Source organism: Leptosomus discolor, chromosome 27 (genome assembly GCF_034619465.1).
Source record: "Leptosomus discolor isolate bLepDis1 chromosome 27, bLepDis1.hap2, whole genome shotgun sequence".
NCBI lineage: Eukaryota > Metazoa > Chordata > Aves > Leptosomiformes > Leptosomidae > Leptosomus > Leptosomus discolor.
Genome location: NC_141417.1, coordinates 1,124,971 through 1,138,729, shown reverse-complemented (window position 1 = coordinate 1,138,729; position 13,759 = coordinate 1,124,971). Strand labels below are relative to the sequence as shown.

The 13,759-nt window shown below is 47.6% G+C and overlaps 1 protein-coding gene across 1 annotated transcript in view; it reads left to right on the top strand.

The window, feature by feature from the left end:
- Window positions 1-13,759, top strand: part of DIP2B (DIP2 acetate--CoA ligase B (putative)) — a 68,709-nt gene that overhangs the window by 46,133 nt on the left and 8,817 nt on the right. The window contains exons 11-30 of the mRNA XM_086478581.1: window positions 350-473; window positions 1,002-1,111; window positions 1,855-1,957; window positions 2,989-3,053; window positions 3,317-3,410; window positions 3,954-4,073; window positions 4,858-4,972; window positions 5,601-5,740; window positions 5,938-6,074; window positions 6,373-6,453; window positions 6,920-7,047; window positions 7,802-7,916; window positions 8,885-9,086; window positions 9,501-9,610; window positions 9,748-9,828; window positions 10,385-10,508; window positions 11,532-11,653; window positions 12,246-12,357; window positions 12,819-12,928; window positions 13,561-13,691. Coding sequence (XP_086334707.1) covers window positions 350-473; window positions 1,002-1,111; window positions 1,855-1,957; window positions 2,989-3,053; window positions 3,317-3,410; window positions 3,954-4,073; window positions 4,858-4,972; window positions 5,601-5,740; window positions 5,938-6,074; window positions 6,373-6,453; window positions 6,920-7,047; window positions 7,802-7,916; window positions 8,885-9,086; window positions 9,501-9,610; window positions 9,748-9,828; window positions 10,385-10,508; window positions 11,532-11,653; window positions 12,246-12,357; window positions 12,819-12,928; window positions 13,561-13,691 — 2,324 coding nt within the window. The remainder of the gene's footprint in view (window positions 1-349; window positions 474-1,001; window positions 1,112-1,854; window positions 1,958-2,988; window positions 3,054-3,316; window positions 3,411-3,953; window positions 4,074-4,857; window positions 4,973-5,600; window positions 5,741-5,937; window positions 6,075-6,372; window positions 6,454-6,919; window positions 7,048-7,801; window positions 7,917-8,884; window positions 9,087-9,500; window positions 9,611-9,747; window positions 9,829-10,384; window positions 10,509-11,531; window positions 11,654-12,245; window positions 12,358-12,818; window positions 12,929-13,560; window positions 13,692-13,759) is intronic.

Sequence of the window (13,759 nt, the reverse complement as noted above, 5' to 3'; positions counted from 1 at the left end):
CTTGTAGGTCCGTCTCCCAGTTCACCCAGCCAGCCTTTGTGCTGGGCAGGTATCCTCTTCCAGCCCGGGTCACTGTGTAAGCTTGGCCGGGGTTGGGTTCGTCTCTGCCAGGCAGTGACGGTCATTGGCGTTTCAAACCGTTGCCAGACGTTGGGCATAGGCGAGGGAGGACAAACCAAAGGAACGAGTGTTTGTGGGCGCGGGGTGTTTCTCTTCTTTTTCCTCCCGCCGTGATCCGTAATGTTACCATCCAGTTACCAGAGCATTACCAAACCTTGGATTTTGGTAAGGGGAAAGTGGATTGTGTCATCTTCAAACAGGAATGACTTTTTTCCCCTTCTTCCCTCAGGATGCTGGTGGTCAGCAGATTGGTTTTCTGCTGGGAAGCTGTGGTATTGCTTTGGCCCTCACCACTGAAGTTTGTCTGAAAGGGCTTCCGAAAACCCAAAATGGAGAAATCGTGCAGTTTAAAGGTTAGATCGGTTATAAACTTGCTTTTGTTGTACTTCTGCTATAGCTGAACCGTCTGAAAGTGGTTGTCAGAAGTCTGAATGCGTTTTGGGGGTGCAAAGGGAGCAACTTTTCTGATAGCATCACTTAACTGTTGTAGGTTTTATGCGTGTGGTGTAGCTTGATCCGTGTGTCCAACAGAATTGCCGTGTTGTTCTGGAAGTCACCATGAATCCACCTTGCAAGCCAGGGTTGTCCTCGGATCCCTTCAGTGGTATTTGGCAGGTTCAAAAGCAGTTTTATTAATGATACAACAAGCTATATTTAGAAATGCTGCAGGGGTCTTTCCTGAGTAGAGGAAGTATGTTGTTGCCCACTGAACTCCCTGATGAGACACGAGGTGAACCTTCTGGCTGGTAGCTTGGCTTGGCTTGGTGTTTTGCTTGTGTAACTGAACTTGGACAAATGGTGGGGTTTTAGTGTATTCTTGCAGAATATAAATCCCTCAATAAATAAACCGATGTTAATGTACCGCTTAATTTTGACTCTAGGTTGGCCCAGACTCAAATGGGTTGTGACAGATTCAAAATATCTCTCCAAATCTCCTAAGGACTGGCAGCCCAACATCTCAGCTGCAGGAACTGAGCCAGCATACATTGAGGTAAGTAGTGAATGGGGAATTTAAAGCAGTTTCCGTGAGCTGAATGTAATGCTCTAATCACCAGAGGGGTGATGCTTTCACCTCCCTACCTTCAACTTCCCAGTTTCTAGCCACTGAAACAAGTCTCTCACTGTGTGCAAGCTTTTCTAATACCTTTTGGCTTTGAATGCCTTTGTGGCCTTTAGCACAGCTCAAAATGAGTTGGAGAACTCTGTTCTTGTGCCAGAAAGCCAGTAATTGAGACAACGGAGCTCTCTGAGACGGTGTCCTTGATAACACGCACTTCTGAACCTACTTAAGCCAACAGCATTTTGAATTTTCCGTTCTTCCTGGCAAAGCTTGTTTTCGTTCGTACGCCTCAGTAAGGCGACTTCTAGGAATTGTGGTGGTTTAAGTAGTAACAGTAATTTGCCTGTTCTAAAATGAGAAATTGGCTTTTCAGCTTACTTATGGGAGCAGGCAGAGATGTGGTGAGAAGCAGCAATAGCGATCTAAATGCAAACACATTCGGTTGCCATCTTTATCTCCCATCTCTCTGGAGTTCTCTGGACATGTGTGCTCCCTGGATGACTGCCTTCCCGGTAGCGAGCCTTGCTGACCCCGTTCTGCCAGCAGGTTCTTTTCTGAGTGTGTCTCCGCAGCTGTAGAGAAACAAAACCGTATTTAATATGGATTCCGTGATTTAATTCCCTTCACGTGTGGGATCCAGAGTCACACCTGACTTTTTGTTTTCTCTTCTGTAGTACAAGACAAGCAAAGAAGGGAGCGTTATGGGTGTCACAGTGTCTCGGATTGCCATGCTGTCTCACTGTCAAGCCTTGTCTCAGGCCTGCAACTATTCCGAAGGTAGGTGATGTCACAGAAACACCAGAAGAATGAAGGTTCAGCGACATCATTTTCAGTGGCTACCTCTCATATTTTTAACACTTATCTGCGAGTAACCAATACACGATAGGATCGACTTTAGGAGAAAAAAAAAAAGGTGAAGGAAAAAACTGCAGATTAATTTACCCCCTGAAAAGTGAAGACAATCTGTAATCTTTTCCATCCAAAACAACATCATTTTCATTGCTGTACTGAAGAGGAATAAAAAGTGGGATTTGCATCATGTCTAGAAAGTTAACGAGTCTGTTCTGATCAATGAAAAGGGGAGCAGATGCGTCAGAAGTGGAGCATTTTCCAACGAGCTTGAGTCTCCCTCTCGCTGTACTGATCACCCATTAAAATGTCTTTCCAAACGTTTGTTCTTGGCAGTGTGTGTAAATAGGCACTTCTGGCATAAACTGGTTCTGTACTGGTCGCATGGGGTGTTCTGGCTAACCTGGAAGTGGGGACTGGAAATTGCTGGGGGCAGTACAGGGAGTTCTGCTACAGAGCTATAGTTTTAGTCTGCTCTGCCTTGTAAATCGAGCGAATTGATACAGCCATGACTGAAACTGTATTTTTAGAGCCATATGTCACAGTACTTTAAAATGCAGAGTTTGTCTGTTGGAAGCCAGCGCTTTAATTTCCATTGCTTCTGGGAGTCGGTGCTTGAATGATGATCTCTACTCTCCTCCCCTGCTACTGCTCCTGCTTAATGAGGTTAAGACCCTTTCTGTTCTGGTGATGCCCATTACAGGCTGGAATGTAATTTTCTTGCAACTTTTGAGGATGTTCCTTCTCTGAAATTGATGTTCAGTTGCGTTATTTTGCATAACAAGGAGCTCTGACTAGTAAAACGTATAATCAGACAAACAAGGCTCTGCACTGGCTTGCTACATGTGTGCCTCTTGGAGCGGATCTGACAGATTCGGATGGATGCAGATTCCAGCATAAATAATGCTCACAGCTGCCCTGGCACATTTCCCTTCAAAACTACAACTTTCTCTTCCCAGGTGAAACGATAGTGAATGTTTTGGATTTTAAGAAGGATGCAGGGTTGTGGCATGGCATTCTAACGGTGAGTTGAGCCCGTAAAGAGTTTCTGAAGCATTTCGTAACTCTCTGTAACTGGAGCATTTGAGGACCATTGCCTATTAAGTCAACCATTTCTCTCCCTGGTAGATCTGCAGTTCTCTGGAGGAAGTGTAGAAGCATTCTCAGTAAACTTACATGAATTCATGGTGGGCTTGGGGTTGGTGGGGAGCGAGAGCGACTCCTGTTTCTGCTTCGTCATAGATTTTTGTGGCCCTTTTCTGAAAATCTTTTTTTTCTGCTTTTCAGAATGTGATGAACAAACTGCATACTATCAGCGTGCCCTATTCGGTGATGAAAACCTGTCCGCTCTCGTGGGTGCAGAGGGTTCACGCCCACAAAGGTAACTGTACGTTCCACACCGGTAGCGTGAAGTTCTCGGGGTGTTAAAATCTCCTGTGCTTTAGAGCCTGTCTTCTCGCTTTTTCATGACAAATCTCAAGGGCCAAAGCTCTTAATTTATTTTAAAATATGCACAAAGTCCTAATGCCATGTGAATGTCGATGAACTTGATCGGGGCCTCGCCACCTGTGTACTTGAAGCCGGTGCCTGTTATGAGACCAAGAAAATAGTTGAGCACAGCAAGATCCAGTGACGCCAGTCCTCACCGAGGACATTCAGGTGGTGATACTGATTTATGCGCTTTGGAGGAGGGGCTGCAATAGTGACAGACCCTGGCTCAGGTGGTGGGCAAGTGGCCTGTATGCCGTAGCAGATGCTATTGTATGTTGCGGTCTGTGGTTACTGCAGGCTCAATTAATAAAGGCTTGCTTGCTTTAGTGAGAATTTTCTCATTTGGCAGCGTTGGAGTGTGTACTCATATGAAAATGACTCATGGAAAGCTTTTATTTGTCCTTATCTGTTGTTTTTTTGTGTTGGTTTGCAGCAAAAGTTGCTTTAGTCAAGTGTCGAGACTTGCACTGGGCCATGATGGCCCATCGAGACCAAAGAGACGTCAGTTTGAGTTCTCTGCGCATGCTGATTGTGACTGATGGTGCAAATCCTTGTGAGTATGCACGTCCTGTTCTCAGGAGGGAGGTTTCCCAGCTAGTTGTCTCACAAAACTCCTTTTGTAGATACTTCTGAGAAGATTTGAGTTGGGGCAGAGTAACACAGTAACGCAGAACTGTGGCTTGTGGTACTTGAGCACCCAGGGAAGAGGTTTTCTGTGCTTTCATCCTTTGAGTGTGAGTTGTGAAAGCTACTGCAGAGTAAGGAACAGGAGAGCCGAGTGGGGAGCTCCTGCCTGTAAAACAGAGTTCTGGTAGACGCAGTGAGATTGGTTTTAAATTGCGCGCAGGGGATAAGGTAAAGGCTTTCAAGAAGAACTTTGAAGGGGGAAAAATCCCCAGAGAAAGGGGATGTGGTTAGTGAAAAGGCTTAAAGATTGTTTGCCTAGATGGCACCAACTGGAGGCGATGCTCGGAATAACATCAGCCTGTTTCGATTGTGTGTCCTGCATGGAAACAGACCCTACAGATGTGTGCTGGTTGTTGGAGGTTTGGGAACTATTGTAAGCCTGTTGTTGTACCGTGAGCACTAACAACTCTGAAGCAAACTGGGGCAGAAAAGCAGACTTGCTCAAGAGAATTCGCCTGTTCCCGGGTCACGTTCATTAGGCACTTACGCTCCTTCGTGGCTGGTATCTTGCAAGATGCTACCTGGAGTTTTTAGAAGTGATACAGTATAGATATCTGCACATACTCCGTACTTACTTCTAGGTTATTTTACAGACAATTTTAAAAGTCAAATTATATAAAGTCACAGCGGCATATTTTCTTTCTTTCCAGGGTCTGTTTCCTCATGTGATGCCTTCCTGAGCTTGTTCCAGAGCCATGGGCTTAAACCAGAGGCAATTTGTCCCTGTGCCACATCGCCAGAAGCGATGACTATTGCAATACGGAGGTAACGGGCACGCAGCATCGCAGGCTGTCTGCGAGGTTAAGTGGTCCAGCGTGAGGGTTGGTCACGCAGCGGTTGGTCATAGTTGACTTAAGCACATAATAAGCTCCACTGACATTTACTGTGTCTGCTCAGGTATTCAAGTAGCTGAGTTGTTAAACATTTCTCCTAAGACCTGAGTGGGTTTTTTTTTCTTCCAAGGCGTGTGACAGCTCAAAAGTGCCCATAAGAGCTGTGCACTGCTTTTTTCTGCTGTTGCTTTACACAGCTAGTGTGGTATTCTTGAATCTGAGAAATTGGGTATCACTTTGGACAGTCGTTTTCATAGTCTGGTTCTGTCCATTGCTGCCTTCTGGGATAAGCAGCCCTGTCATCACCGGCCCTGGGAGCTGGCGTTGAACATGGGCTGAGCTGAAGAGCGGGCGGAAGAGTTGCATGTGCCCAGGAATATGGTTTCTTAGCAGTCACTGGGGCTCTTCTGGGAGGCAATCTCGACTGCCATCTCACAGTTTTACATTTGTTATGCGAAGATGAGACACTGATGCATGCTTCTGTCGCTGCGGTGTCTTCATCCGAGTCTAATAATAGCCTGTGTGCCTGATTTGGTGTATTGATTTTGTGTCCTTCAAAGGCCGGGGGTCCCTGGGGCACCTTTGCCTGGAAGAGCCATCCTATCCATGAACGGGCTGAGTTTTGGTGTGATTCGTGTCAACACTGAAGACAAAAACTCTGCTCTCACGGTCCAGGATGTTGGCCATGTGATGCCAGGAGGTAAAAACGTGCAGGAATCTCCTATAAGACATTTTGTGACTGGTCTGGGATGTGTTAGAAAAGGAACCGGCCAGTGTTCTCCCCCCTGCTCGTGTTGGGGGGGTTGGGCAGTCCCCGTGCTGCGGTGGCACGTCTGTCACGCTTCTTGGACAAGGTGACTCTTGGGGACTGTGCTAACAATGCGTGCTCTGTCCTAGGAATGATGTGTATAGTGAAACCTGATGGACCGCCTCAGCTCTGTAAAACAGATGAGATTGGTGAAATCTGTGTTAGCTCCAGAGCAGGAGGAATGATGTATTATGGGCTGGCAGGGGTGACAAAGAATACGTTTGAGGTATGTGTAGTAGAATGCGTCTTTCTCCATTTCTTGTGTAGAACTGATAGCCTTGTATAATCTCTTGGGTTTGTAACTTCAGTGTTAATGGTGTTCTTCAAAAAGATACCCTGCAAAACTCCTCAAAAGTCAGCGTTCCCCTTTCATAAAGGCCTCCCACAGTGCTCAGACAGTGACGGTACCAAGGATTCCCTCCCCTTCTCCTCATCACGTCACTCTCATGTAGTGCAGTTCTTGATGTGGGGAATATTTTTCTATCCCTTCCACTTTGCCTCCAAAGCCCTCCCTTCTGTTGCAGGTTATCCCTGTGAACTCGGCTGGCTCTCCAGTGGGTGAAGTGCCGTTTGTCCGTTCTGGCTTGCTGGGATTTGTTGGACCTGTACGTAATGCGGTGGTTGAGCTTGCGTGGCTCTGTTCTTTCGTTCGTGCTAGTAGCCTTCGACGTTCAAAAGAAAAGCGGTTGGGTGCAGACGGCTGTGTGAGGACAGCTCGCTGTCCATCAGAGCCTGGGGAGTTGGCGGGTTTGCCTGAGCAGCGCCCCGGCGTTTCCAGCACGGCGTCGTGGCGGTGGTGCTTGTTACGTTTTTAGATATGTAATTCTTCTAACACCCAGTGTAAGAGTCTTTTTGTAGGGCAGGTCTGCTGTGCATGCTGGTGTGTCTTGTCTCACTGGGTGGCTAGAATCCTTCTCCTGGTTTAGTCGTAAATGATGTAATTTAAAGAGAAAGAAAAGGTGTTTTATACAAATTCCATTGATCTGGCCGTAGTTATGAAGTATGGAAGTCATCAAAGACATTTGAGTGTCTGCTCTATGTAAGTGGCTCACAGACCTTTTTGTCTTTCAGGGGAGCTTGGTGTTTGTGGTCGGAAAAATGGATGGATTGCTGACAGTTAGCGGACGTAGACATAACGCCGATGACATCGTAGCAACTGGATTGGCAGTGGAGTCCATAAAAACAGTTTACAGAGGGAGGTTAGCAAAATAAACCTTGCCCCTCCCTGTAAAGTTCTGCATGTCGTAGAGTGGAACAGGATCTGTAGCACCATCTTTGATTTCTCTTCAGTAACTGGTTTGGTTTTTGGGTAGCTGAGCTAAAGTGAATATGGGTTCGGTTTAGAGAGTCATTGGCCTGATCCTGCTCCACGCAGCCCTGTTTTCCCCACGGTCCTGTCTGGCTTCTCATCAAGTCTGTCTGCTTTAGGAGAAGGAATCAAGTAACGAGATAAGTCAGCCACATGGAGTATTTATTTCTCTGTCTCTGCAGAATTTACTTTTAAGTCTCTGTGGTACTTAGCTGCTGGCTGATGCTCTGCAGCAAGGAAGAGTTTCATTAATGTCCAAAGATAATTAATTTTATTTAGCAATTGTGGATATAATTTTCTAGATCCTCAGGCAGGGTTGGAGCTCATGTCTCTCAGACTTACCAGGAGATTTTAGGCCTCCTACGTCACACAGATACTTTTAAAGCTTTTATTGCTTTGGTGATTTGCCACAGGTTGGAACAGAAATGTGAAGGCATGTTGAGAGGACAGGGGACTGTGCCATGCAGAAATTTCATCAGAAGGTGGAATTAATCCCTTTCCTTGTTGACTCAGTTTTAATCGTCAGTCTTTGCCCTATGGGTTGTTTTTTTTTATGGGTTCTGTCTTTAGCCTGTCGCCTTGGCTTCCTGTTCCCCAGGAGTAAAACCGGAATTTGTGCCAATACAGCTCTGCCCTTTCCCTAGGATTGCGGTGTTCTCCGTGTCTGTCTTCTACGACGAGAGGATTGTGGTGGTTGCAGAGCAGAGGCCGGATGCATCTGAAGAGGACAGTTTTCAGTGGATGAGTCGAGTGCTGCAGGTAAACCCCCGCTTACGAAGGTGGACGAGGTGAGGTTGTGCAGTTTTTCAGTGTGTGGGCAGATCAGAGGCCATCAGCATGCCCCAGATGGAAAGAGCACGGGCTCGTGATCCCTCTTGGCACAAGGTGTTTTTACAGGGTCACAAGCTGGGTACATCTGCTGTGTACAAGCTGTTCCCTTATGTCCTGAAGGTCCTGGGAAAGCGGCTGCCACACAGAACAGCCCAGCTCTGACAAAGTGGCCGGCATTACGCTAGCAAGAGAGAAGCACAGTTGCCTCTCGGCACTGCAAAGCAGGTCCAGTGCTCAAGCTTAGGAGTTCTGCTTTTAGTCTTGGATCGTGCTGGTGCTCAAAGTTACGCTCTAAAGCCGCCCGTATCTTTGGAGATGCCTTTTCAGCAGGGAGACAGGAAGCAGAGAAAGGTTAGAACAGCTGAATGAGTCCTAAGAAAGCAGGCTGAGTAGCAAATACTTACTTTGAGAGCTGCCTGCGCTGCACGTATGTCATTCTTGGGAATGATTTTTCAGGTTGGTGAAGTATGCAAACTGGGGGGAAAAAGCAGAGAAGTACCTGGTTGTCTGAATAATGTATTAGATGCCTGAATGCTGAGGCGGACCAAAGGGAACAGTGTGCGATGGTTCAGAGGAGACAGATGGATAAAATCCTGAGATCCAAATCATGATTCATCAAGCAACTGTGTATATTTTGGGATTTTGGTCATGAAAGATTTAAAAATGGATTTCTTGTATATGAAATGGGCTGTAAAGGCAGGGATGGTAACACGCACTGCACTCGTACCGTCGGGCTCGCTGATGTTACGGAGGTGAAATGGAATGACAGGGACTGGCTTGTGCCTCCGGCACCTTCCAAGTGCAGGGATTTGTCTTGCAGTATGTCAGTGCAGCCGTAACAGCAGCCTGTCTCCAGTAGTACCAAGAATTCAAGTGACCTTCTTTCCTTTCCCTAGGCAATTGACAGCATTCACCAAGTGGGTGTGTACTGCCTTGCTCTCGTGCCAGCCAATACATTGCCAAAAACTCCGTTGGGAGGGATCCATATCTCTCAAACTAAACAGCACTTTCTGGAGGGCTCTCTGCACCCGTGCAACATCCTCATGTGCCCGCACACGTGTGTGACGAACTTGCCAAAACCCAGGCAGAAACAGCCAGGTAACACGAACCCCTTTTGTCTAGTGTTTCATTTAAGCTGAAGTTCTCCACCTCAGCCCTAGGAAGCGGCGTGATGCCTCGGACGCGGAGTGTCCTGCTTGCTGGGGACCAGAGCTTGTCTTGTGGCCTGCGGCTGGGGCGTGTGTGAGGCCTTTGTTGGCATGTGTCAGTCAGGAATTTGGATTCCTACCTTTGACCTCGTTGGGATGCTGTCTGCTAATGAATAGACTAGGATGCCCTCTGAACTCTCTGGGTGAGGTTTTGCTGCCACTCCTCATGCATCCATGCCCAGGAGCAGTGGGATCCTACAGAGCATCTTTGTGCCTTTGCTCTCCTGCAGGTTGCGGTTCCAGGCCGGCTGCTCGCCATGTTCATTAAAAGTCCACATTTCATGTGACTGTTCTTTATCAACAGGCGTTGGCCCTGCCTCTGTGATGGTGGGGAACCTGGTTGCTGGGAAGCGTATTGCTCAAGCCTCTGGAAGAGACCTTGGTCAAATAGAAGACAATGATTTAGTTAAAAAGGTAAATCAGTATTTGTTACAGCTAGAGAATGGGAAAGAATTTAGCCTACAGCTGAATGCAAAGCAGCAACGTGAAGCACTTAAGTACTGCCTCTGAAGTAGAAGCACTAGTGTTTAATCACTGCCTCTTTGTTTCAGCACCAGTTCCTGACGGAGGTATTGCAGTGGAGAGCTCAAGCGACTCCTGACCACCCACTCTTCCTTTTATTAAATGCCAAGGTACAGTGCGTGCTGAGTTGTTGGGTTTTTAAGGTCCACAGCACGTTACTCAGCGCGAGTTTGAGACTGTGTTTGAGGTTTTTTGCCTACTCCAGTGTCCTCTGTTTAGTCTGTATCAGATTTTGCCCGTGGATTTGTAAATTACACCTTGAGCCTTTGACCCTCTAGGTCACCTCACCTTAATGACTGTCGTGGTTCAATGCTTCATTTTAAAACTGAGCGTGTTTATAGGTCCCACTGGTTCCTGTATCATTTAATGGTGTATCCCTGTTGAGTATATGCTGGCAAGGTTCTGGTGCAAGAAGACCTGAACTGACTCCCTGGAAGGTAGAATGTTCTAGAGCAGATCTAACTCCATCTCTGTCTTTTTTTATATAGTAGTGGATAAACCGCTCCTTGAATGCCAGCAGCCTATAGGTATAGGTAACTCATAGCTATAGACTGATGCTAGCAAGCAAGTTGGTTTGTTGTGGGTTTTTTTTTTTTCACAGCAGCCACTTTACTGCCACATGTGTTGTGCCAGGCCCTGTTCAGAGCATTTTTGTCTCCTTTCAAGGGAACCACTGTGTGCACAGCCACCTGCCTTCAGTTGCACAAAAAAGCTGAGAGAATTGCATCAGTTCTGTGTGACAAAGGACATCTCAATGCAGGAGACAATGTGGTGCTTCTTTATCCTCCTGGTAAGCAAGTTTTAATAATGACTGCATCCCACTGTGGTCTTTCATTGAAATCTCATTGAGATCTGGAAATACAGAGAGCGTTGAAACAGCAATACCTCTGGGACTGCATAACTCACTGATCTAGTTTTAACTCCAGAGGGGGCTGTCCTGATGTCTTGCAGTTGCAGTAGCAGGACTCAAACTTTGTCTGTCTAGAGTTTTGGAAAAGCCATTTTGTACCTTCTCGCTCCTGGCTAGATCTTGCTGTGTCATCAAAGACTTGTGTGGTTACCAAAGATCCGCTGGTGCGATGTGTTCCCTGCGAGGTTGTTAGGAACTTGTGACCGCAGCGCATGTGCTGGAGGACTGTGCTAGTCACCCTGCCAGAGCCACCTCAGCTCCTGGTCTGCTCAGATCTTGCTTGTCTGAAGTCACGTTGCCAGTTGGCAGCTTTTCATCCAGGAAAAGCGTGTAGTTTGCTGTGAGAAATGGCAGGGTGGCTTCTGGTAGAGACTGGTGCCATCGCCTTCAGCTGGGCAGAAAATGGGCACTTCCTCGGAGTCTCTCGGGCGCCTTTTCTGCAGAGTAGGCTGGGAACACTGGGAAGGGCAGTCTTGCCTGCTGCGGCCGGCAGCGCGCAGCTTTACCGCTTGGCGTGTGTAAGGTGCTCGCTGCTAGCGAGAGCTGCTCTCTGGTGTGTGTCCTTCTTGCCCTGCCAGACAACTCTGCTTGTCCTGACTGACTTTTGAGTCGTTTGACACTCGAGGACGTTCTGCTGTAAGGTGGATATGGTTTTCTCTGTGGTCAGTCTTCTCTACTTTCCCAGTCCCCTGTCCCGAGCTTTCTTAGCTTCCTTGTTGTGCTGCCCGCAGTGTTTGCCCTGTTCTGCTGCACATCCGTGCTGTGGAAGTGACCAGAGCGTGTACCTTCTTCTAATGGAAACTGTAACCAATGCTTGTAGAAAAAGTACCTGGGGGAAAGGCTGGTGCCACCAGGGTGTCCATCCACCAGTGTCCCACACTGCAGCCTGTCGTGTCCTTGCAGGCATTGAGCTAATCACCGCGTTCTATGGCTGTTTGTACGCTGGCTGCATCCCCGTGACCGTGAGACCACCTCATGCTCAGAGCCTCACTGCTACGCTGCCCACTGTGCGAATGATCGTGGAAGTGAGTAACGGGGCTGTAGCGGAGAGCGTGGCTGGAGCGCTCCTGCCTCGGCCTCAGAGACTCGCGGGGTTAACGCCGCTGTCCGAGCTCCCAGGCGGTTGAAGCGCGCCATAACGGAGGGACAGGGTTCTCGTTCGTAAAATGCAAGAGAGAACCACCGCTCCTCACGTGGCAAGACGAGTTGCTAGAAAACAGGTGGTTTCTCAGAGATGCCAACATGTGATGTTACCACCTAAAATGTCACATTGACGCTCCTTACTGCTGGGCAAGTGCAAATCCTGCTATTAGTTACTTTCCAAGCCCAGTAACCGGGAAAGGGCCAGTGGGGAGAAAGGTAGATGCAGGCTGTGCAGTGTTCTCACCTGCTCCGAAGGTCCTGACGTGATTATTTGCATTTTAGTCTGCGTTTGGGATTTTAGCGAAGGAGAGTAGAGAGCAGAGTGTTGCAGAAGGCAAAGAAATTGATGCAGGTTTGCTGGGGGAAGCTGGCTACAGATGGTTAAATACACTCTTTGAACATCAAATCTTGCAATGACAGTGCCACTGGGACGTGCTTTTGTCTTTGTTTTTAGTAGGTATTTATCTTTTTTAGGTCAGCAAAGCTGCCTGTATTCTCACAACCCAGACCTTAATGAGACTACTGAAATCCAGAGAGGCAGCTGCAGCTGTAGATGTGAAAACCTGGCCAACCATCATTGACACAGGTGCGGGCCGTGGGCTGAAAGACTTGTTGGAGTTCTGGGGGGGGGGGTTGCCATTGACTTCCAAAAGGACCGTCCCCGTTTCAGGTGCTAACTGGCTGGCTCTAAGAGTTTGAGTATTTAGAAAAGCTATCAAAGATAACAGCTGGGTCTGACCTTGTTTGCCAGCCTCTCTTCTGCATTTATTGAGCTGTGTGTGGAAAATAACTTGACTGAAAAGACATGTTGTAGGCAACTTCCTTAAGACAAGAGCGAGTTGGTCTTTTCTCTCTGTTCTGGAGAATAAATTGATTTTCTATGTGGGAACTTTGGCAGGAGTCTTGCCGTACAGTAGCCTGTCTCTTTTGGAAAGAGAATTGTTAGAAAGCTTTATCGTCCGTCTTGGGCTTTTTGAAAGTTGTTTTCTCCTTTCAATACCAGTTCAATAATCAAAAATTAACCAAGTTTGTTCCTTTCTCGTACAGATGACTTGCCCAGGAAGCGGCTGTCTCAGATCTATAAGCCACCTACGCCCGAGATGTTAGCGTATCTAGATTTTAGTGTTTCCACAACAGGCATGCTTACAGGAGTAAAGGTACAGTAAAATGTTTTTAGAAGGTGGGTGTTTTGGTATCTCGTCTTTGGCTGATATTCTGAACCACCTCTCCCCATGACCTTCACCAAAGCTGGCTCTTGTGGCTGAAATAAAGACCGTGCTTTTCTTCCAAGAAAGCTGTGGATTCGCTGCAGTGTGACTTTGTGCTGAAGAACGAGTCCTGCCATGTAGGAGGATGGGTCTCTACAGTGGGCATCAGGAATTCTGCTGCTGCCTCCCACTGGAGAGCTGCCGGTTAGGAGAGCAGTGAGCGGTGCACGTAGCGTGGCTGTGAGCTGCTGCTTTGCCTCCACCCAGAGCAGAATAGGGATGCAGTTGGCAGAGAAGAGGGTGGGAAACTAAAAATCGAAAGCCTTAGGCTGTCGTTGGGGAGTGTCTGGAGTCCGAGACACCCAAAGCTTTTAAGCAATACCTGTTGGTATCACGCTTTGTGGTTTGCCGTGGCTCAGAGGGTTCTGCAATGCTCTGCCTCTGCCATGAGAGAAGAAACGTAGTTTATGGGGAGGTGTTGTCAAGGCAAAGCTGTCTTTGTTCTTACCTCCCTGCCTTGGTGAAGTCCTGTTGTGAAGTCCTTGAATTTCAGCACAGCTTCTCTGTCTCTTGTGTTGCAGATGTCCCACGCAGCAGTGAGCGGCCTTTGCAGGGCGATCAAGCTTCAGTGTGAGCTCTACTCCTCTCGGCAGATTGCAATTTGTCTTGACCCCTATTGTGGACTAGGTTTTGTGCTCTGGTGCCTTTGCAGGTACGACTTTTGAGGGGAAAAAGGAGAAGATTAACTCTTGGCTGGTTGTAAATGGGAAATGGGAGTCC